Consider the following 24,875-nt stretch of genomic DNA (forward strand, 5'->3'; position numbering starts at 1 on the left):
ACATGGCAACTACTTACTTTTTAATCATCATGAAACAGTGTCTGCAATTACATCTGTAACCGTTTTATCGCTCAAAATGAATGAATTTTGAATTTTATTTCTCATTAACTACAAATTACATAGTTACAGAGAATATATATGTATAAACAATTACATTAAATATTAAAGCACATGTGAACAATACAGACATAAACTTTAAATTACAAACTAACCAGGAGGAGTGACCCTCACATTTATAATTTTTATAAATCTACATAGTTTTTCAAGAACAATATAGTTACTAGAGCTCATTAATTGTTGATATTTATATATATTTGGACAAAAAGTGCAATAGTGTGGTAACAACCTCTTTCTTTCTTGAGTTAGAGCATTACATGTCATAACATAATGATATTCATCACCTATGTCTCTTGATTCGCAAAGATGACACAACCTATCATTTCTTGATATGTTATTCCACCTTCCCGTCTCGATAGGTAATCGGTGACTTCCACATCTAAATATAAATTTACACAATAAAAATTGATTATATATTGACAATTTGGAAAAATAACTTTCTAATTTAATATCAGTTTTAAAAATTCTATAACATAAGCATTTAGGAGTAGTGTTAATTTCGCTTAGGCAATTCTGTAAAAACTGGTCTTCAAGTTTCAACTCAATACTTTTAATTACCCATTTATCTAACAGTTGGTTAAACCAGATATTTGACATTCCACAGGTATCAAAAACATTTTTTACAAATGATATCCATTTACAATTAAGACCATAGTTGTGAAAATTAATATACAATAGTTTATATAAAAGACATGAAATTTTACTTTCTTTACCACACAGTAATCTACATAAGAAACTAACCATACGCACTTTGGCATTAAGAATAACAGGATATCTACCCAATTCTGCATAAACAATACAGCTAGGTGTACTCTGTTTTAAATGTAGAACAAGCTTACAAAATTTTAAATGTACACGTTCTATCAAATCAAAATTTTCAAATCCCCAAATTTCCGAACCATAAAGAAGGATAGGTAAAACTATCTTATCAAACATGTCTAACTGACATTCTATAGTTAAACTGTTTTGTCTACATTTTTTTAATATACCATACATTGCTTTAGTAGCTTGTTCACAAATATATTTTCGGGTCTTTAAAAATGAACCACTTCTAGCAAAAAATATACCAAGGTATTTATAATCAGTTACAATTTCTAATTCTCTATTCTGTATAAAAAACTAATATTTTTGGGTTGTCTCCCTCTGGAGAATATAAGAACTTTTGTCTTATTAATATTTATTTTGAGTTGCCATTTTTCACAATAATCACAGAATTCATTTAACATGTTTTGTAGATCTTCACTACTCTCGGAAAACATTACAGTGTCATCCGCATATAATAACATAAATATTTTTAAAAATACTGTCAACTCGTGTTCAAGGTCATTACTAATAGAGTTAACACCAAGTACATCTTTGCCTTCAAAAAAATGCTGTAAATCATTTAAAAATATTGCAAAAAGAGCAGGAGAAAGATTTTTTCCCTGTCTTACACCCATTTCACAAGCAAATAACTCTGATTTTTCACCGTTAAATATAATGCGTGATTTTACATTTTCGTACATATTTTGTATAATACGGAAAAATTTGCCATTTATATTATTCTCTAAAAGTTTAAATAATAAAAAATTTCTTTGTATAAAATCAAAGGCCTTTTCAAAGTCGACAAAGGCACAGTAAAGTTTTTTCTTCCTTAACCTAAGTAACTCAAATAGTGCATATAATGAAAATAAATGATCAGTAGTTGAATATCCATGTCTGAAACCGGCTTGATTTTCTAGTAAAATAGAATATTCATCAAGATAATCACATAATCTAGTGTTCAAAATAGAAGTAAAAATCTTACCAAGACATGACAAAAGAGTAATAGGACGGTAATTTTGTGGTTCGGTAGTACTACCTTTGTTCTTAAAGATTGGTATGACGTTACCTATAATCCATGCCTCGGGTAAAATACCCGAATCAAAAATAATATTAAATATATACACATAAATATCAATCATACAATCAATAGACGAAGAAATGTATTCATTTACAATCATATCGTCACCCGACGATTTGTTATTTTTAATATGTTTTATAGCTTTCAATATTTCTTCAGCTGTTATACTTTCATTTAACATAGAATTTGAAGATTCTTGGCTAACATCATTATTAATATCATAAGTATCTCCTTTATAATTATTTTTGTTTATATCTTTAAAAAAGTTAAACAATGACTCAGTGGTGATATTACAATTGTTTTTATGCTTTACTTTGTTCCAAATTTTCCAAAATTCTCTTGGGTTTTTGAATCGCATATTTCTCATCTTAGTGCGCAAGTTTTCGTTATATAATTTGATATTCTCGTCCATGACTTTTTTGTACTGTTTTTCTGATTGTCGAAGTCTTTCTTTAAATAAATTAGATCCATAGTGTTTATAAAGTCTTCTGGTTTTTCGAAATTCTTGTCTAGCTTTTTTACAGTCTTTATTAAACCAATCTTTGTTTGAAAAGTTCCCTTTCCCGCCAGTGTTTTTAAAATTTTTAGTAAATACCCCAAATGTGTCTTTTGCAGCACTCAATAGTACAGTCGTAATATCACTTACAATACCATCTACAGTACCTTGATCAACTGAACTTATATCATCATATTTAGACATTACATTTAACAATAATTCGTTTATTTTATCAACATCAATGTTGTTTTTGTATTCAATTGTCTTTTCATGTTTCCATTTACCAATGTGTACATTACTGTCATTAATTACTTTACTTTCACCTTGTGTATTATTAAAACCATTTACAGTTAAAGACAAACACAAAGGAGAGTGTATATCTGAGAATAAATTACAAAAATCAGAAACTTCAAAATTATCTATTTTGCATAAAATATTAGCAGTACATAATATATAATCTACTACACTAATACTTTGGCTTGTAGGTTTACCAAGTACTCGGTCTTTACCGACTCTTCCATTTAAAATATACATGAGATTATTTTTACAAAATTGAATTAATTTTCTTCCATATGTATTAATAACAGTATCAGAACTATTACGTATTCTTGGTAAATTAAGATCGTCTAAGACATGAATGTCATTAAACTCATTTACATCTATAAAATCAGTTAAATGTTCTTCGAAATCAGATATATCGAAAAAATCTTGTTCATTTGCAGTACGACTATTGAAATCACCAAGAAGAAAAATACAGTTACTATTCTTTTGTAATTCAAGAAATTCTATTTCAATTTCTGACATCGCATTTTCAGACGTATAACGAGTATTTTCAGGCGGGATATACACTATACCCATTATTATATCATCTTCTGTTCTTAATAATGTACGATCTACTCTAAACCATAAAACAATTAGCACATACTTACAACTTCTCGTCCAATCAAATTGCTTATATTTGCCTTCTAATTTTCATAGTACATACTTTTTCCATGTACTAAGTAACTACGCATGAATGACCACAAGGGTAAGATTTCATTGTATCGTAATCAAGATATTAAAACAAAAATTGCTACTGGCTATTTTGAAATAAATGCTGTGTTCCAAATTAAACTAAATAGTTTGTAATTAGTTTTCAAATTGATTTTTAAACATCCTACTATTTAATCTTCGGATCTTAAAATGTTTTTGACGATTAAAAGTTTCTTTCATTTAAATAAAGAGTAACACATATGTTTTTTTTTATACCTTGATTAGAGTACAACGCCATCTGAAAATTGTAATCATTTATCTTCCATGCAATTACTTTGTACACAAAAAAGAGTGAACCATGAAACCTTGTGAAGGAAAATTACAGCAATTTGATATATTTCGTCATGAATTGATTGATTATTGGTTGCTTAATGTCCAGTGACAAATATTTCATGCATGTAAACTATCCACTAGACTACCTATGAGTACATACCAGGGCAGATCCAGTCATTTTTAAAAGGGTTCCAACCTAAGATAAAAGGAGGGTCCAACTGTATGTCCTCATTCAAAAGCATTGATCATCACAAAAAGGGCGTTTTCCATCCCCCTCCTGAACTCCCCCTCCCCCTTTTTGGATCCGCCAGTGCAAACTATCTATATGTGTAAAATTTATTATAGTTTTAGTTTTTAGGTGAAATTGAAAAAATGTTTTCAAGAATGTAAAGCTTCAACTGCAATTTAATTATTGCCTGCTTTTGGTCAATTTATTTTGTCATCTTACCATGTGAAGAAGTACATGAATAGTAAAACACCGCTTTATGTCAAAAAACATACTTACACCAGCAGCTACCATCTTTTCATTCTGGATTCAATATTTTACAATGATGCTAGTGAGTAGATTTACAAAACTACGTACATGAGCTACACCTAGTCAGCCAAAACATATCAATAGACTAATTACAGGATTACTCAAGTTGTAAATATGTGCTAAATTGGATAGTGTATGGAAAGGTATATACTATGAAATTAAGAGCTCGGGGCAAGCCCCTTGCTCTAAATTTCATAGTATATACCTTTCCATACACTAACCGACACATGGACAATCTGTTTCTATACAATGAATAAATTTTGCATATTTTGACCTATAGCCTAAAGCTATCCCACCTGATCTAAAGCTAGTAAATTTTTTCCTGTTTTTATAATGAAAGGTAAAATCTTCAAAACTAATTTCGTCTAAATCGTCCAATTTTGTTTCAGTAAGACATAATAAATCATTACAGTTTAATAAATCCCTAAATTCTTGATACAGTAGTTTTCGTTTTAATCCACAAACATTTAATGACAATAAATGAACGATATTTTTATTTACATGATTAGAATTAATACCAGTGTTAGTGTGAGAGCCAGTTCTATCTGAGTGATTTAAACTATAATTTAAATTGTCCGTTAAACCTCCACGGTTTACCTATCTTCGTCTTCCACGTCTGTGAGGGGCTCCACGGGTACGGTCGTTGTTCTGTTGAGGACCTCGGCGGGATGGTTCTTTCTGTCGTACACCTTCTGTTTCATGTCGCTGTTTGTCTGCTTCCATGTGACGATCAGTAGGGGGTCCAATTTCTTCGCCGTCAATAAACAATTTGTCTCGTTTAAAGTGCGTTTTCTGTCCTTGTTTTTTTGCCTCCTTGTAATATGGCCAAAGAAGTTTGCGGCGGTCATTAACCTCTTTTGCGAACTGTTCATTCACCCCAAATTTGGTACCTTTGAGCTGGCGAGCAAAAGATCTGACCAATTCGCGATCTTTGAAATTTTTAAATCTGCACACTATTGGCCTGGTCGTATAAGTGTCTCTGTCGTCGATTTTAATTTGTGATTTTTTTCCAAACCTATGTGCGCGCTGAAAGTCGACTATCATATCCATTTTCATTTCTGTTTTCATAAAGTCTTTTATAATGTCTTCAGTTTGCTCTGATTGTTCATTTTCAGAATGTTCTGGTATACCCGAAAACACAAGGTTTTCCCTCATAGACCTTATTTGTAGATCTACATGTCGCTCATGTAATTCGTCTATATCAGCCCTCAGACAATTGAAACCGTTAACCATTTCACCGTGTTCACTTTTAATTTCCGTGATTGTTGTTTTAAGATATTCACTCTCAGATTTACTACTTTCAAAATTTTGGTTCATAAACTCCATACTTTTTTCAACTTCATCAATTCGTTTTGAAGCTTTCTCAACAGTTTTTGTCAAATTATTTACACTGGTTTCAAAATTTCCAATCTTTTTGGTTAATTCATCAATACATGACAGTTTTTTAAATATTTCGTCAACTTTCTGAACCAAAAAGTCTATTTTATCACCAGATTCGCTGCCTTGATTTAAAGTGGATTGCATAATTGGCGGGGGCATCGAGTGACTCGGGCTCTGAGAGGGTACGGGATAATATCCTGACATAGGAGACATCTGTTGAAAAACCGGAGATGAGAAATTTTGTTGAGGCTGAATATAGTGCTGCATATTTTGTTTTCCCTGTATCATTTGACAAGAGTCATAAGAGGTCATAGTAGAAGTTAATATAGGATTGGTTTTGTTATGTACTGCTACCGATTGTTTATTTACATTTTTAACGTTGTGAGTACTACTCTTTTGTGTTTGTTTTTGTGGTTTCTCACCGCTGATATTTTGACCCTTCGAATTCTTCCTTTTTCGAGTCCCTTTTCCATCCTTTTTTGAATTCATACAGTATAAAAAGTCAGTTCATTTGTATATTCACTAGAATTAATTCTCACAATATAATTTTAAAGTTCATTTTTGTAAATTTCGTTAATTTTTTAACGAGCCAAAAAAATTACGTCCATGATGTTCACACATGCGCATGATGACAAAATAGTAGGGCCTATTTCCCAAATATTTATTTAACGCAAAAGGGTCATTTTCGAAAGATATGCGAGTCTTAACTAAATTTCGAAGTATCACAGCTTTTAGAACAGACTTTGAGGTTCATTGAAGTAAAAGTGTGGCTTATTTTTCTGAACATCCGACTGAATTACAAATGCATAAAGATAGCTTAATTGACTGTGATATAAATAATGGTGAATTGGCCACGCCTCTTTATATAATAATCCGAATTGAAAGTTTATTTATTGTGTGATTTTACACAACCAGTTTTATTTCACTCTTAAAAGTTTTGGAGGATTGGGTACTCACAAAATTAGTATTTGTGATTAGGTCAGTTTATAGGGAACCAATAGTGGTAAGTTAATGATATTTGGTATGCTATTGTATTAGCATTTGTACATCTCATGTCCATGGAGATTATTTGGCCCTGCTCCCTCAGTCATGGTCTATTGACTGAACTTTTTGCTCATTTTACATATATTTGTTTGTGATTAGGTCAGTTTATGGGGAACGAATAGTGGTAGGTCAATGATATTTGGTATGCTGTTGTATTAGCATTGGCACATCTCATGTCCATGGAGAATATTTGGCGTTGCCCCCTCAGTCAAGGTCTATTGAGTTTGAAGGTTTTGCGTATTTTACCGTGATGATGTACAATGTATTAGTTTGTGATTAGGTCAGTTTATTCGGAACCACTCATGGTAGGTCAATGGTATTTGGTATGCAATTGTATTAGCATTGGCACATCTCATTTCCATGGAGACTATTTGGCCCTGCTCCTCCAGTCACGGTTCATTGACCTTGAATATTTTGCATAACTTTCATGTTAAAGTATTTCTTATTTAATTTCAACATTTGCATTTTAATATCAAAATAACAAAAAAGGAGAAATATCTCTGTATTTAATTTAACAGTTTATTTTGTATCTTTTTATTCGAGAGGATAGAAATAGCATTCACTGTCAAACTAGATAGCAAAACTCACCTTCTTAGGTCTTATATTTAAATGGAGTTTGGTAATGATATATAAATTTATGATTTTACTGTTCGTTTTGATTGCCTTTGCATCTAGACTGGTGATCCAAAAGCCTGGATTAAAGTCGGAGAACTTACCTACATGAAAAAAGTATATCTGAATATTTGACCGTGAAGAATCTAGCTGGCTAGTCAGTTTTGCCCTCTATGGAATAACTTTATCTATACCTGTATTGTGTAAACATTAAATTTGGACAGAGTGATCAATGAAAAACATTCAGTGCCAAAACAAAAACCAATATACTTTACCTAAGGCAAAGTTATTTAAATATTTTTTTTTTATAATGAATTTTCTTTATTGTAACAAATAGACTAGCACAACATGTATGAACAAAGGCATACAGAATGGCATATTCACACAAAGGAAGTATTAAATAAATTAAACAACAATTGCATATATGATGGTGCTACAATAGGTTGAAAATAAATAATTTTCTTATAACATTGGAATCTTATTTGTTCTTGCAATATCTTTTAGTGGTGTTTCAATCAAAATTCGACATTTATTACTTATTCTATAATAGGGGCCCAGGGACTCCAGTATTTGTTATATTTATCTACAGAGAGGTTTTTAAATGAAATGTATTTTTCTAAGTTCAAGTGTTCCTTTAAATAGTTTTTTAAAGCATTTAAATTTGGCAAAACTTCTTGTAATTTTGTTCGGTAAATATAGTATTTTGAAAGCAGAATAATCTCATTTTTAACAAAATTCAATTTAACATTTTCGTAGATACCAAATAGAATAATCATAATATTCAAAGGCAGTTCAATATTTGTCATTTCAAAAATCCTGATGTTTAGTGCATGTCAGAGACTGGCGACCATCGGACAGCTCCAAAATAAATGTTCTATGGTCTCTTGTCCTTCTTTGCAAAATGAACATATGTTGCTACTATTTATTTTCATCTTGTAAAGTAGTGAATTAGTTCCTAAAATTCTATGTATAATTCTATATTGGAACCAGCAAAGCTTAGTGCTTCTAGTATATTTTGTACACGAAGTGTGTATTTTTTTCCAGTTAATACCAGTCATATTAAGATGGTTCTCCCATTTTTCCTTTGCAGCAAAAGTAATATATTTCTCATTCAATACTTTGTACATGTCCTTTGAACCTTTTTTTGATTCAAAGAAGATGCTTTTGTTAAAAGGTAGTATTGCTTGAATGTTTTCACTCTTTTATTTCAATATTGATCGTGTTTAACCACTCATTAAGCGAGTGTGCTATTCCATAATAATGTAAAATATTTGGCCTAAATTGATATAATTGTTGGAAATTTTGAAATGACATAACTTTGCCCTGATAATCTAACAAGTCATGCACTGTCCAAATTCCAGCCTTTGCCCAGTTTTTATTGTAGACTCTTGAACCACCAATTTTAATGTTTTCTACCCCCCATAAAGAATAAGATAGAATTTCGTCAATACATCTTGGTTTTCTAATTTGATTAAGGGTTTTCCAAGCATCAAAAACCTCTTGCCAAAATTTATTTGATGACCTTTTAATAGGCCCAATATAACTTAGTTCACTAAAATTTATTTGCTCCACAATAGAGACTAATCTCACCCACTTTGAATTCGAATTATACAGCCGTCTTACCCATGTAAGTTTCAATCCCTGTATAAATGCTTTTAAATTTAGCATTTTTAAACCACCCATATAATAATCTTGACATAAAAGATCTCGCTTGACCTTATCAGGTTTATTATATCCCAGATAAAAGCATACATTTTATTTGTTAAATTACGTAACATATTCTCATCTGGACTAGGGATAGATAGAAACAGATGATTTAATTTAGATATGACCAAAGTTTTTAAAATGGCAATCTTTCCAAAGGGGGTGAGATACTGTTTTGACCGTTTTTTCAAAGTATTATCTATATTATCTAAAACTGGCCTATAATTTAAATTAATCATTCTATCTAGGTCGACTGAAAAAGTAATTCCAAGGAGCTTAAATGTACTGAAGCCCCATTTCAATCCCCATTTTACACAAATTTGATCCTGGCTATGTTTTTTGCTACCTATCCAAATAACACTTGTTTTTTCTATATTAATCTTAAGTCCCGAGATTTCAGCATACAATTGGCGAACACGAAGAGATGCATCGAGCGATTCTGGCGAGCTATCTAATATCAATGATGTATCATCTGCTGTTATTTAAATAATGCCATAAAACTTTGACAGGTCCAGTTTGTCGGCATCCTTGCCTATCGATTTGGAGGGAAAATAACTATTATCCATGAGCAAGCTTACTTGTTAGGACTTCACCCCCAAACTATCCACATGTAGTACTATAAAAATCTGATGAAAGAAAATTACTACGTTTCAGATAATTATGTAACATCAAGATCCTCATAATGATCTTTTATTAGGTGATTGTTGAACAACATTTTCTTCTCTTCGATAACAACGGTTTTGTCTCTTTCGCTATAAAATCTTGGTAAGATTTCGCCATGAAACAGCAGGCAGTTTCTAAATTATTTCTTTATAGCACTGGACTTTAAATCTACTGCGCTAGACATTTTATATATCTACAGGGCTAGACTTGACATTTAAAGCGCTGGACATTACATCTCTAGCGCTTGACTTTATATCTAAAGCGCTGTATTTTACATGTCCAACGCTTGACTTTACATCTCTAGCGCTGGACTTAAAATCTCGAGTGCTGTACTTTTATAATTACATCTCCAGAGATTGAATTTGAATCTACAGCGCTAGACTTTACATTTCCAGCGCTTGACTTAAAACAAACACAACTCTTTGTCTGTATGAGACCAACAAGGCTCCGTAAAAATGCGTGTATTTTGCCAATAGAGATATTGGAAATAAGATATATCTTTTCCGTCACTTTTATTACATGTTTAACTATCATAAGTTCATGGACAATGACTATTCAGTTTTCAATAAAGTTTCTTTAAAAGAGAGTGAAGGTAGTATTTAACTCTTTTTTGAAGATTGGAAAAGAAAGGATACGAAGAATTTATCATTCAAGTTAGGGAAGTACTTTTTAAGCTCAGTCAATAGAGCGCTAGCTTGAGACACATAGATCCCGGCTTCGAGTACTGGAGGAGACGATGTGATTTTCTAGAAGGAATCATACTCTCCGGTGACACGTATAATTATCATCTAACATAAATTAAAATAAAATTCCCATGGAAATAAGCTGTTTTGACATTCAAATTTTAAGACGGTACTAAATGAATGTTTAATTAACTTGCATATTTAAATTGCTACACGGCTTGATCTTTATACATTTTTGTAAGAATTTGAATACAAAGAATTGCTAAAGCTGCTAAATAGTATAATGAAGATTACTTTTAATCCACACTTTTGTTTACATTCCGCTATTTTGTTTGTTTGTAAACAATAAAATCATTAGTTGTTCGACAACATATTGAGTAATTGTAGAGGATTTCCACACCTATCGGCTTATTGATTCATAAATCTCGGATTGGCTTTAATTGATCAATTATTTATTGTTAATCGGATAAAAAAGTCATTGATTTAATTATAGTCAATTGTTACCTGACATTTTGAACAATGGCCGATGGGTAGGAAATCCCTTTCTAATTTCAAGATTACAATCGCGATGTTAGTACAATGGATATTTACTATATATAAATGTGTAAATGTCTTTCAACTTATTTTAAAATAGACTTTTAAAGCTTTTATACGAACTCAGCCAAGTAGAACAAGGCTTTGCGACACATGACTTCATCCAATATTTTACTACCTTGAACAGAGCGTTTCGGTTTTCGACTCCACCCGTTGAGTGGAAATTTGTGGAATTTGGAAATTAGACATCTGCTTCTTTAAAATGGCAGCTACTAGGAGCACTTGTGGTACTGTGATGCTTGTTGCAGGGACTTGTTTTACAATACTCACATTGATTTTTGTTGCTATTTCCTTTGCAACAGACTATTGGATATCGTATACAGTTAAAAGGGAAAACTTATCAAACGTTGTGAAAAATGCTGAAGCCACTAATGGTAGATACACGTTTTCCCGTAACCGTGGATTATTTAGGGAGTGTTACCCAAATGCTTCTGATGGTGAGTATATATATTAATAAACCCCACCCATATGTTGATTTCCAAAATGGCGACCGTATAGTTCAATACGGGTACATACAGTCATAATAACACGTCTTTAGAATTTACAATGAAGGAAAATTTGTAAATTTCAATTAATTCTTGAAGTTTGAATTTAACGATAGATATTCATTTTACTTCCATGCTAAGTACATATTTAAAAGAACGATTGGAAATGTTAATTTTAAGGTTAATGTACTTAGAAGTTGATCGATCTGTATTTAAAGTAAATAGAAAACGGGTTTCAGATATTAAATTTTCGTGTGAAATTATTTTCGCTATTTTCAAATACCTACCAGGCTAATTTCTATGTATATGATACACATATATGTGAAATTAACGTCTTTGCCTTTCATAAAAATGTGATGTCGTAATAATATTAATATGTGTTTAATCCACAATCCAAGAAAATTGGAAAAAAGATGCAAGTTTTTGATTTCACCATTAGAAAATGAAAGGATATGGAGTAAATGTACATGGGACAAAATCGCACACAATACATTGAAAACATAGAAAATTATCAATGAACAGGGCTTTTATTCCTGTTCTTCATCTTGACAGTTGATGTAGGGTCTTCAACAATGAACGAATCATTTATACCCTACAACAAGGTCAAGACGGCCCCTAGCGTCGACTTAAGCGGTACTATTGATAAAAATAAACCACAGTTCACCTTCTTGCTCCCACCCGCCATTGTCTTGTCAGCTGTATGGACGCAGTTGAACGTAAAACTACACTCAAGGTGTATGCGTACTGTACAATAATGTTTATGCATTTGATAGTTATGGAATCTATTAAAATCAAATCGCGTTCATTTGGGTGTATCGTCTGCTTGAGTGTTCTAAGATTTAATCAGTCCACCCACTCCAGTTAACAATTTCAACCCTATTTTCTCTACAATCCTTCTTAAAAATGTCTAAATAATGCAACATGATAGTTACTTATAAAGAGCTTCTGTTAAGTCGAATAATGATAAGCAGTATTTGTACTAAAGCCTCTCAACTTATTTATGATATCCATAGATAACTTCCGCTTATGCAGTATCTTCTAATCTTCTAATGTCAAATATTGGTTTATGTCAGCAAAGATATCTGCTTTAGTCGACTACAGCTAGTAGGGAAGTCATTGTATATTAAGATCTTTCTCTGTAGTCCATAGCTGAAGAACTTGCAGCATCTAAGAAAATGAATAATATCATTAAGTGCCCTTTTCTATGATTTCACAGAGGATCTTTAGATATTGTGTCACGTACACCAGTTAAGCAGGTTGGATTAATCATAAATTAATTTTATGAATATAAGGAGATGGTGGCTAAATGTCAACTGAGAAGCAATCCAGCAACACATATAAACAAGTCTGATATTAAAAAAAAAAAGAAGATGTGGTATGATTGCCAATGAGACAACTATCCACCATGTTTGTTTGTTTTACAATCTAAAATTGAGAATGGAAATGGGGAATGTGTCAAAGAGACAACAACCCGACCACAGAACAGACAATGTTCTACCCTTTTTTAATTAAAAAAAACCCCTAAAAGAATGAAAAAAGTTTTCAAGCGTATTATACCTTTAGAGAATGCAATAGCAAAGTTTTAACCTAATTGGCAACACTTTTTTTCATTTCACAAAGCGAAATTGAATGACACTAGCTTTTACTTACACACAAAGATTTTAAGACAAGATTTCAATTAATGGCCTTACGCGGTTTGGTAGATATGTATTTTATTACATGTATTAGATAAATTTAAATTATAGAGAAGAAGTACATTAATAGACTGTTGTGGGCGTACAAGTAACCTGTTACCCTATTTAAGACGAAGAGAACTTTTTATTTGGTGTTTGTGCATCGAAACCGGCTTAACAGAAATTTGAGACGACCAACTCCTTTATTTAAACAAATTCTTTGCAAAAAGTTATAAAAGTAACCTCCTATTTTACATAATTCTTCAAAAGAAAATTAATTATTTGACAGTACAGTTCAAGTTATGACGTAAAAGTTTCGATCAAAGAAAAATGTGTAAAATTTAGTCTTTTCAATAGCTAAGCTGTTAATGTGTTTGTGATCTCCAAGGAAACATTGAAAAGGATAGTTCATATGTACCTATAAGTGCATAACATAAGAAACAATTATTGTTCATGTCTGTATAGCAAGTTAAAATGAATTTATGAATTGATTGTTGTTTGCTTAACAGGTTAAAATGGATACTATATATACCGTTGTTCATCCTATAGTATTGTAAGTCTACATTACGACTTGATGGTAGAATGTATAACTAAAATGGGTTAAAAGCGCTGTTCCTTTGCTTTTTGTGGGTGTTGTTTTTTTTTTTGGTTTTTTTGCCGTCCATGTACTGATTTTGTGTCATGGAAGGATACCCCATATCCTTTGTTTTTCTATTACAATCATTGGACATAAATTCCAACAACACAAATAAACCAAACTAAACATTCACATATCGCTTAATTACACGTACGCATGGTTTTACAATATGGACAAGATAAAATTAGAAATTGAAAATGGACTATTGTTGCAGGATTATCTGTTCCACTTCTATACATTATATCAATCATTTCTGGTACTTAGGTACTCAACCCTTACCACATTATCCCGATCACTGAATGAACAATTGGTACATTAAAGAATTGTTATGAGGGTCTAGATGGAGTTTACAGAATAGAGGAATAAATAAAGAACAGAGAACATGGGGAACAAATAATAGAAATGAGAACATGGGGAACAAATAATAGAAAAGAGAATATAGGGAACAAATAGAATAGAGAATTATGGGGTTCTAAATTATATCGAATAATGAAAAATGACATAAAGTTTATATAATTGAGAAATGAAGGCCCCCTCCCCCATCCAGACCCTCATACTGAAAATCTTCGATTTAAAATAAAAGCATATTTAAAAATTATATAGGTAGTACAAAATGATTTTTTTTAAAACGTGGATGCATTAATAAATATAAATATGTATCAGCGGAGTAATAAGATCTCCTAGTTCATGTTCAGCTTTGCCAAGATATTGTTGAGTGATTTCATTATTCTCCCGAAATCTGATATGCAAAATCTTTAAAAAGAAGAATGCTAAGGAATTGTGTTACATTCAAAAGAGGAAGATCTCGCGTTTTATTAGAATGTAATGAACTTTATCATAATAAAAAGTAGTGCTCTTCCCATCTGAAACGAAACTTTAGTAACCGGAATTATCAAACCACGATACGCAGTTTATTCAGTTGAATACCTTGTATATACATGAAACGAGGTTATGTCAAATTAATACAGTGAACTTACATACTACACAAGCAAATGCAATGTTACGGTGATCTCCATTGATCTTCCGGTTCTTTAGTAATGATTTGACAAAAAGATTAACCTCGCACGACATCTTGGATGCTACATGTATTGGTTTATTATATCACAGAAGTGTCAAATATAGTGTATTATATCTTAAAATTGTAACTTTTCAAAATGTCAAAATGTGAAATGTAAATTGCCTCGGGCTACGGACCTATCTATGAAGATTCATATTATTATCACCAGTCACGGACCTAGGCTCTTCCATTCTCAATTTTATCCTTATCATTGTGTACATAGTCTCACATAGAGCATTGTTATGGTTACATCACCATGTTTGTGTATTCCAATCTTCTCTGATTTGTCGTTAGTCCTTGCGCCTGTCAACGTTGGAACAAATATTCTATACCATTTATTCCGTTGGGAACATTTACTGTAATATTTATTCCAGTGGAAATAATATTCCAGAATATTGTTTCCATTTGGAACTTACATTATGAAGGAACCTCTATTCCGTGACAGCGCTCACCTCTTTTAATCATCTGGTCGCCCATCTCGCCTATAAGTTGTCTAGTAATATCCCTTTGATTTCAGTGCTGACTTTCCGTCCGTTTAATGTTATATCGGTTGTCCTTCTTCATATTTACAATGCACGCTGATTGCTGAATGTCCAGTTGTGATATTATATGGATAATTTGGACAATTGTTCTTTATATCGTCCAATCAAAACTTTATATAAATAATCTAATATTTCTAACAACTCAATACAGAGACAAAAACTACTCAAACTCGCTAAAAATATTCCCTAGCAATTGCCATAGAATAACATTATCAGGGTAATTTTTTCGTGAAGTGCTATTTTGCCTGTTAAAAATCTTGAAGGAAATAATGGGATTTAAAAAAAAATTACAACCCAATTTGGGGCTTGAAGTTCATAATAAATCAATTCATACTTTGTTAGTCGTTTACTTGGTAAGAACTTAGAGCTACAAAGCTTCTGAATGTAAAAAAAGTAACTATATATTTGAATTTGTTTCATACACATGAATTCATTATACACTGAACAGCTACATGTAATTTACACTGGTGGATAGTTGTCTCTAAGGCAAGAACACCACATCTTATTATGTTTATATTGTAAATAAGAGTTGTGGTTTTTGCTATTCGTTTAAATTCTGGGCATATGTTAATAAAATGGCAAGATATAAAATCAATGTTCAAATGTTTTTCTGCTAAAAATGGCACCAAGCAGGCTTGTTTAGTATTTGAGTGTGCTTTTCTTTTTGAGTGTATTTCTTGCTTGCTTGCTAGAAGGAAGTTTTAAACATTTGACTTGCTACCAAACAAATATAGATAATACATAGCTTTATGCATAGTTTTACATATTTTAATTGTTTGTTATTGTTTTACAGCCTTTTTGTCAGCCCAGACAGCTGATGTGTCCGACGGGGAATGTTTTAAAGTAGACTTAGATATCCCAGATGCTACAGCAGATAGTCTAACGAATCATTATATATCTAGAATACGTAAGTTTTAAAAATTAAACATATTTTTACTGATATGTTAATTCTGCACTCAAACAAATATAGCTTGTTCATCATTCGCACCTTTTTATCTATTTGCACCTTTTTCTCGCTGTGCCCTTTTCTACAAATTGTTCACTGCTTTTAAAAAAAAACAATGTCAGTTGTTTCCTCGTTCTCATGTTTTTTCAAAAATTTCACAGCTGTGTAGAATAAGTGTAAAAGCATTGACGTCATACACATATTGATATTTTATCATTCGCACATTTTCTCCAAATGACCTCGTTAGAGCTGAATTGAACAATGCGCACTGCTAGAGGTTGAACAACGGATACCAGATTTGATCAAATGTTGTTTTTTTTTTTGTCTAAACGGGTATATACTGTACTTAAGACTGCTAAACCATACTTAAAGCACTGTATATATATATATTGACAAATAGTCTGACCTGTATTTGACACAATGTGAACTATACTTGGCACATGAAGTACTGAAATGAATTTAAGGATGTTCGCTCCTCTTGTTTTTGAATTTTTGCCAGATATTCAGAATCCTCTGGTTTTTATCCATGTAGTGTCATAAAAAAAATTTCCCCGCTAACCCATACTTTTCTTTTTATAAATTTATTACTAATAGTTTAAAAAGCCATATTTGAAAATTCTATAAAATCCTTGTTATTTTTTCATAATTTTTGAAGAAAAAGGGTGCCAATGTTAAATGTAAGAAAAGTCTAGAAAGAATTATTTCCCGCCAAATTTTCAATGGCTTATATCTCTAAACCAAGCGCACGGACCCTAAGTCTTTTCTGCTTTTTCAGTTCCTTTATTTATATACTATCAATTTATAATAGTCTTTTAAAAAGCTTGTTATTTTGAAACATAGTAGCGAATATCCTTAAGCATAACATGCGAAGTATACAGCACCAAGTTTGTACCATAGCCGACAAATTCAAAATAAGAATAATCTAAAACAGTCCGGGTAAAGATCAAATTGGGATTGGTCTTATATAGCTAATATTGGTCGTTAATTTTGGATTACAGTCAAAGTTATCGTTATTGTTCGATACAGTGGAAATACAAGTTAGACAACTCGTGTAAAATTTCAGAGTTTTCTGATTGGTCGAGTAAACTGATTCACATTAGTTTTGAAATACTACATTTTTTTTTATTTAGACTGTTTACGATTAGTATTGATATTTTCTATTTTTTAGATTTACTTAGATCCTGCATAGCTTTCATCGCAGTCGGACTATTTTTAATCCTGGTTACATTTATTGTTGGATTAATTCCATTAAGTTGCAGCAGACGATCGAAATGGGCTTTTACAGCGGGCTTCTTAGCTTTCTTAGTTGGTAAGTTGTCATGGGCTTCTTAACTTTCTTAGCTGGTAAGTCGGTATAAAAATTATACAACAGTCTTCCTAGCTTTCTTAGTTGGTAAGTTGTTATAAAACTTTTACAGCAGGCTTCTTAACTTTCTTAGTTGATAATTTGTCATAAAACTTTTACAGCAGGTTCTTAGCTTTCTCAGTTGGTAAGTTGTCATAAAACTTTTACAGCGGGCTTCTTGGCTTTCTTAGTTTGTAAGTTTTCATGAAACTTTTACAGCGGGCTTCTTAGCTTTCTTAGTTGGTAAATCGTCATAAAAGTTCTACAGCGGGCTTCGTAGATATAAGAAGATGTGATATGAGTGCCAATGAGACAACTCTCCATCCAAGTCACAACTTGTAAAAGTAAACCATTATAGGTCAAAGTACGGCTTTCAACACGGAGCCTTGGCCCACACCGAACAGCAAGCTATAAAGGGCCCCAAACATGACTAGTATAAAACCATTCAAACAGGAAAACGAACGGTCTAATCTATATAAAAAACTATAATATAGCTTTCTTAGTTTGTAAGTTTTCATGAAACTTTTACAGCGGGCTTCTTAGCTTTCTTAGTTGGTAAGTTGTCATGAAACTTTTACAGCAAGCTTCTTAGCTTTCTTAGTTGGTAAATTGTCATGAAACTATAAAAACAGCAAGCTTATTAGCTTTCTTAGTTGATAAGTTGTTATATAAATGCTTTTGATAGTTAAGCGCATATGTATAAAAGAGGATTTGGGATAGATGTTAATAACATAGACATCCGGCATTTATATTAGATAACAAACTGAAAGACATGTTCATTACCAAACTGGTAAAAATTTGAAAGCCGAGGATACTGAAATACTGCACCTATTACAAGATTAAACAATAATGATAGTCTTTTATTCAAAAGCAATACAGCTTCTAGAATTTACAGGTGCAAATATAATAGCATCAGTGATTAAATTACATATCTGTTTTACAATTACAAACACTTTGAAATATTGAATCATCGACGGAGAATGACAACAAATAATATAAATAATGAAATATGAGCATTATATTATGAATAACGAATCTTATCAGCTAAATAAAGGTATTTACCTAGATTGTTCAGCTTTTTATTGTTATGAACAGACAATAATTGTATAAATTTATAACAAGATGGTTTTTTCCAATAACATGGTTTTGTATATCCTTTTAGTCAATAGTCTTTCTCTCCTTTGTACCATGTTATTTCCATGTTCAACCGTAGTGGTTATAATCGTATATTTTCGTAATCAATAATTTTTTTTTATATTTTACAGCATTTTTCGTAGCTGGAGGAATGGCATTTTTCCATGGAGCCGAATATCTTGAAAAAAGAAAAATAACAGATACTTTAGATGGTGGTAAAATGATATTCTACCAATCGTGGGCTGACGTAAGTTTATTTTTGAAAAAAATGTTTCCTTTTAACTGCGAATGTTAATATATCTATACAAGTCTTCAAAGAATTAAAGAAACAGTCGTATTAATTTTTTGTGCATGGCTTTATTTGGAGAGGTGAGAGTTGCAAAATGAGTTATGAAAAAAATTACTTTTCGCAAGTAATTTATCAACAAACATACCTATATTACTTATCCGTTGTTGTTCCGATCAGACATAAAATATTTTTTAGTTATTCTTCGTAAATTTAGAATTTCTATTAGTATTATCTTTTACCAAAGGTGTGGGATTACGCCTTTTGTTCAGCTCGTACTGAATGTCTGTCTAGGTTTCTAAACTTTTATGGTTTCAAACGAAAGTCAAACATACTGCAATTGCTGATCTCCTAGATTAACCTCATCAGGATAGTCCAGAGGCAAAATTTTAAAAAAAAAGTACAGAGAACTTTACGGGTAGCCTTATGTCCAATCGATGAAGAGAATAAGTAAAAGAGACAGTGAGCTATAAAGGAAGAAAACTGTCAAAATCTCAAAATACAAAATAAACCTAGCCGCATGTCCCCAGCCTGTTCAAAACGAAGTATTTGAAATAGGTATTTGTTGCTTTTCCTCTGAGCACGCATAATTTAGGAGACTGATAGACTCCAAGTAAGAGTTATGTGTCATGGAAGGGTGACATGTCTTCCTGCTGACAGCTACCTTGTTAACTAGCATGCTAAAAAATCCGGCTCAGGATAACAATTTAGTACAAAGCAGGGTTTCTAATCAAACCACATTGCCATGTTCTCGTCCTGATTTGCATGTAATATTTTCCACTGTACGTTACACGCCAATCGATCATAATTTTAAGAGGTTTTCTTTTATATATCTTGTTGGTCTTTTTTGTCATTTTGGGAATATGGTTCAGATGTCAGATCTGTGATAGCCTGTCATACTCTGTTATAAACGTATTCCATACTTTTCGCGATAACGGACGATTTTAGAGCTTGAAAAACTGTGCAGACCATCTGTCTGTCATATTTGTTTTTCGTTAACTGTTTTGTTATAAATTAGGCCTTTAGTTTTCTCAATTAAATTGTTTCATATTTGTCATGTCTGGGCCTTTTTATAGCCGACTATATGGTATGGGGTTTTCTCATTGTTATAGGCCGTACGGTTGCCTATAATTGCTTACATCCACTTTATTTGAACTTTTGTGGTTGTTTGTCTCATTGGGAATCATACCTCATCTCCGTATTTTTATATTTATCAATTATTAAAGGCTACATATTGATCTCTAAATTATGTCGTCGATTAGTTTCTCATTTGTGGATAACGAATATAGGCGGTGTTGTAACAATTAAGCACCTTGTATCGACAGATAAGTTTTAAATTAAACACATAATGCGGGAAAACATTTTCGGATAATTCGCAGAGACTCATAAAATACTTAAAAAGAATTTACCATGCAAATCGAACCAAGACCAGAAAAAAGATTCAAAATCCCCCAGTAGTATCATTAGTAGGCAAAATACCCCTTTTGTTATCATGACATGATAAACGTTTGAATGAAATAGACAATTTTATGGTTAAGAAGTAGCTCTTTAAAGTCGTGCTGCTGCATTGTTTGCTGACTTATTGCTATGTTCAAGATGAACTTGACAAGTACAAATGCCTCTTGATATATATTTTTTTCTAATTTCAGGACATAAAAATTAATACCGACAGTGATTACGATTGGTCATATGCTTTGGGGTGGGTTGGTGTCGGATGTGCCATTATCACCGCTATCTTTTACGTCATTGCCGGATTTTACGTAGGCGATGAACGCTACGAAGACCGTGAATACCTCGATAAGTCATCATCACGTGGGCGTGGACAAGATTACGCAATGGGCAATGGATACGACAACAGAGCCTTCCCTCCTCAGATGGATCGTCCCTACCCAGGAGCATACCCATACCCAGGACAAGGATATCCAGTTCCCCCACCACCAATGGCTTATCCACCCGGTCCATATGTACAAGACCTGGAAAATGGACGACAGTTGCAACCTATGCCATACTGGTCGTGGAGTTAAATTATCGTTGGCGGGAGACATCCGCTATGGTGCATTTATATGCGTGATTTTTCAATATATACCGTAGATATTTGTCTGGAATCTAGCTTTTATTCATAAACTACAAAGTGCGTTCTAACATCCTTGCTAGTATTTACCACTTCAACTATGCAGAGAAAACCATACATGTAAGGATATTGGTCGACAGATTGTCTTACGGCAAACCATGTTGTAATCACGAGCACATCTTACATATTACTTAATACATTCCTCTTGGCTGGACATAACTTAATGACTAGGCATTTTAGTAATTCTCTATCAGCTCAAATTGCTCGGCCAGGTCAAATCAATGGTGTAATATATTTTTTAGATGAACTGTTTTCATATACAATGAGATTAGGGCCAGTGAAGAAAACCAGCATAATATTCTTTTACCTTTGTTAATGCCATATTTTAATTATATTTTTGTAAGATTTTATAGTACATGTATATACATGGCTGTGTACATATATTTCTTTTTTATACCATTCAATCCAAAGTTAAACAATCGTAAGAAAACACGATTTCAGTACGGACTTGCGAGTTTGGAAAACATAGTATAACTCTAGGTAAATAAGGATACTGAATTGACAACAAAAATTAGTAAATTTTACACTAAGCTAAGTCATCTGACATGGATAAAAATATAAAAGAAACAAAGCACTTAAATATGTATATTCGTTGGTCAAAAAATTTTGGTTTCCAGTTATTCCAGCAATACATTTGAATTTATTTCCTGTTTTCTTCCAATTGATAGGTTTTCGATTAATTACGATTTTTCTTTCTCCTGGGCCCTTCATTTAAATAAATATTTTTAAATTTACCATTATCCGTAAATAATGATTGATTTTAGTCTATGCATTTTAATTTGTGTATCTTAACAATACATTTATACTCTTGTATGTGTTTTAAAAACACTTATTACACAAATATGACAACTGCTGTAAATAATCACATACTGCTGCATGTATTCATTGTAATATCAGAGACATATTTAACCCGAGATCAGAAAACAGTTTGTATCAATTCTTTAATATTAAAAGTGGGAAAACGATACCAAAACACTTCCATTTCCATCGTTCAATAATGTCTATATATTAAAATAAAAAATTAATATTTTTAGATTTTTTAAAATCGTTTAAAAATCGACCTAGTTGACACTTTTGGTAACAAAAACGAGATTTTGACGCAATTTTGCAGTTACCAAATTCGAGTATATATATGTCTCTGATAAAGACAGTGAAAAGTATTTTACATTAAATAAAAATTTTACTCACAAAGTATATAATGTTTTTTTTCAAAGTTATATGTTTATTTTATGAAAATTATATAATTGTCTTTTTATCGACATTACATGATCATTCATTTTGTATATAATATATATTATACTGCAACAGTATTTCCGACACTGCCTTCTTGTAAGCAATAGTACATGTTTGATATTTCAAAACTGGTGTCTCATTCCAAAATTCATCAAATAAGATAGAATACGTCATTACCCGAGTTCTAGTCCACATGATTAATAAACACAGCTTTACAAAAAAAAAACAAATACATGAATACATGTGTGTTAATTCTAATTCGAGTAATTAAAAGGACTAGGATTAAATGCAACATCATGTTATGAATTCAAACAATTTTAAATAAGACATCAGTTTAAGGGTGTCTTCTTTTTATGCATTCCAATTTAAAGCAGTGAACATTTTTAGATTTCTTTTTTGGAATGGGGGAGAGGGAAAATCTTTTCTCCAAAATTTTCAGCTGTTAACTTTCAAACATACATATCGTTTTATCGTTTTTATCATAATTATTTTCATAAATGTATAATCTATAAAAGCAATAAAACTGTACGAACTCCTAATTGTTTTTATGTTTTTGTTCTGTGCGTTTTTGTCCTTAATTGAATATTATAAATTCTATGTCCATCGCCACATAATCCCTGTACATGTGTGTTATAGCTAATTTAAAAGAGGGACGAAAGATACCAGAGGGACAGTCAAACACATAGATCGAAAACAAACTGACAACGCCATGGCCAAAAATAAAAAGACAAACAGACAAATAATAGTACAGATGACACAACATAGAAAACTAAAGACTAAGCAACACGAACCCCACCAAAAACTGGGGGTGATCTCAGGTGCTCCGGAAGGGTAAGCAGATCCTGCTCCACATGTGGCACCCGTCGTGTTGCTTATGTTATTACAAATCCGGTAAATAGTCTAATTCGGTAAGTCACATTCGTGAAAAGGGAAGGGTATTGTAGTTACGAAATAAGGAACATATCCGATATCATCTGTGAAACGGTTTTCCATAACGGTCAACCAACTCGTGAAGGCGTCCGTAAAATTTACGAAGGGATGATTTCAACTTCACCATTTGGAACTCTTGGCTTAATAGCTTCCTTGTGAGCAGCAATCCTCTATCAAGGAAATCATGATAGGAAACACAAGCCCGGGAATATCGTATCAATTGGGAGATATATACTCCGTATGCAGGCGCTGCTGGAATGTTGCTACATAGAAATGGAAAGTTCACAATTGGGAAGCTGAAATCATCTCTTTTGTCGTAAAGTTTTGTTTTCAACCGACCCTCATTGTCAATTTCTAGATGTTAGTCAAGATATGAGGCAGACTTAACTGTATCTGTAGTATCCTTTATCTCTAGTTCGATGGGATAGATTCGTTCAACATAGTCACCAAATTTTGTATTATTTAGTGAGAGAACATCATCTATATAGCGGAACGTAGAGTTAAAGGATATTGCTAACTTCTTATCTTTCTTCCTAAGAAGTTCCTGTATGAAGTCAGCCTCATAATAATTAAGAAAAAAGTCGGCAAGAAGAGGGGCACAATTGGTTCCCTTTGGAATTCCGACAGTCTGTTGAAAAACACGTCCTCCAAACGTTACAAATATGTTGTCAATCAAGAAATCAAGCATCTTGATAATGTCAGTTTCAGAGAATTTTTTGTTCAGAATGATTCTTTACAAAGTAGGATTTATCCCTCCCCAAGACAAGATACTTGTATCTACGTTCGCCATTCTTTTTAATGAAACAAAGTAATACCAACTGTTTCAATTTGTCTTTTAGTTTGGAATGGGGAATACTTGTGTAAAGTGTAGAAAAGTCAAATGTTTTAATACTATTGCAAGATGAGAGAGTCTTATAGATTGTATGTACTCTAAAAGATCTTTGGAATTTTTTAGTATCCACATCTGATTCACGCCACCTCTAGAATAGGCAGTTTCGCAATAAATTTGGAGCCCGGCTTTGACTGCTGATAAAATAGATGTTAATAATTTAGAAAGAGGTTTCGTGGAGCACTTAGAAGACCCAGCAATATCCCGTTGTTTGTAAGGACATTTATGTAGTTTAGGTATCCAATACAGTGATGGAAGATCCAGTTCTTCATCTTTGGTTGAAATTCCAGAGGAACATAGAACAGACCTATGATTGTCAAGGATTTCCTCTTTGGTAAGTGTCGTGAGGGTATATGTTGAGTTTCCAAGTGAATTGTCAATTAAGTTGTACGACGGTTTGATACCGTTTCCAGAGCGGACTGCCATTCCTCAAGAGTTTCACCCATCAGAAACCAGTCCTGAGTGATTGAACATTTTCATTTTAAATGAATACATCAAATCTACCGTTCGTTTATTTTTGCCGTTATATCAAATTGTTAAAAAAATTTGGATACCAATATAAACGGAGATCT

General features: G+C 32.2%; 1 protein-coding gene across 1 annotated transcript; it reads left to right on the forward strand.

Annotated features, from left to right (window-relative positions):
* Window positions 1-10,955: 10,955 nt before the first annotated feature.
* LOC127709301 (uncharacterized) lies at window positions 10,956-23,023 on the forward strand. Its single transcript, XM_052214768.1, has 5 exons — window positions 10,956-11,452; window positions 16,203-16,316; window positions 17,524-17,664; window positions 18,966-19,081; window positions 20,770-23,023. The coding sequence occupies exons 1-5, from the start codon at window positions 11,218-11,220 to the stop codon at window positions 21,142-21,144; spliced, it is 981 nt and encodes a 326-aa protein (XP_052070728.1). The 5' UTR covers window positions 10,956-11,217; the 3' UTR covers window positions 21,145-23,023.
* The last annotated feature ends 1,852 nt before the right edge of the window (window positions 23,024-24,875 follow it).

This window comes from Mytilus californianus, unplaced genomic scaffold (assembly GCF_021869535.1).
Source record: "Mytilus californianus isolate M0D057914Y unplaced genomic scaffold, xbMytCali1.0.p SCAF_7, whole genome shotgun sequence".
NCBI lineage: Eukaryota > Metazoa > Mollusca > Bivalvia > Mytilida > Mytilidae > Mytilus > Mytilus californianus.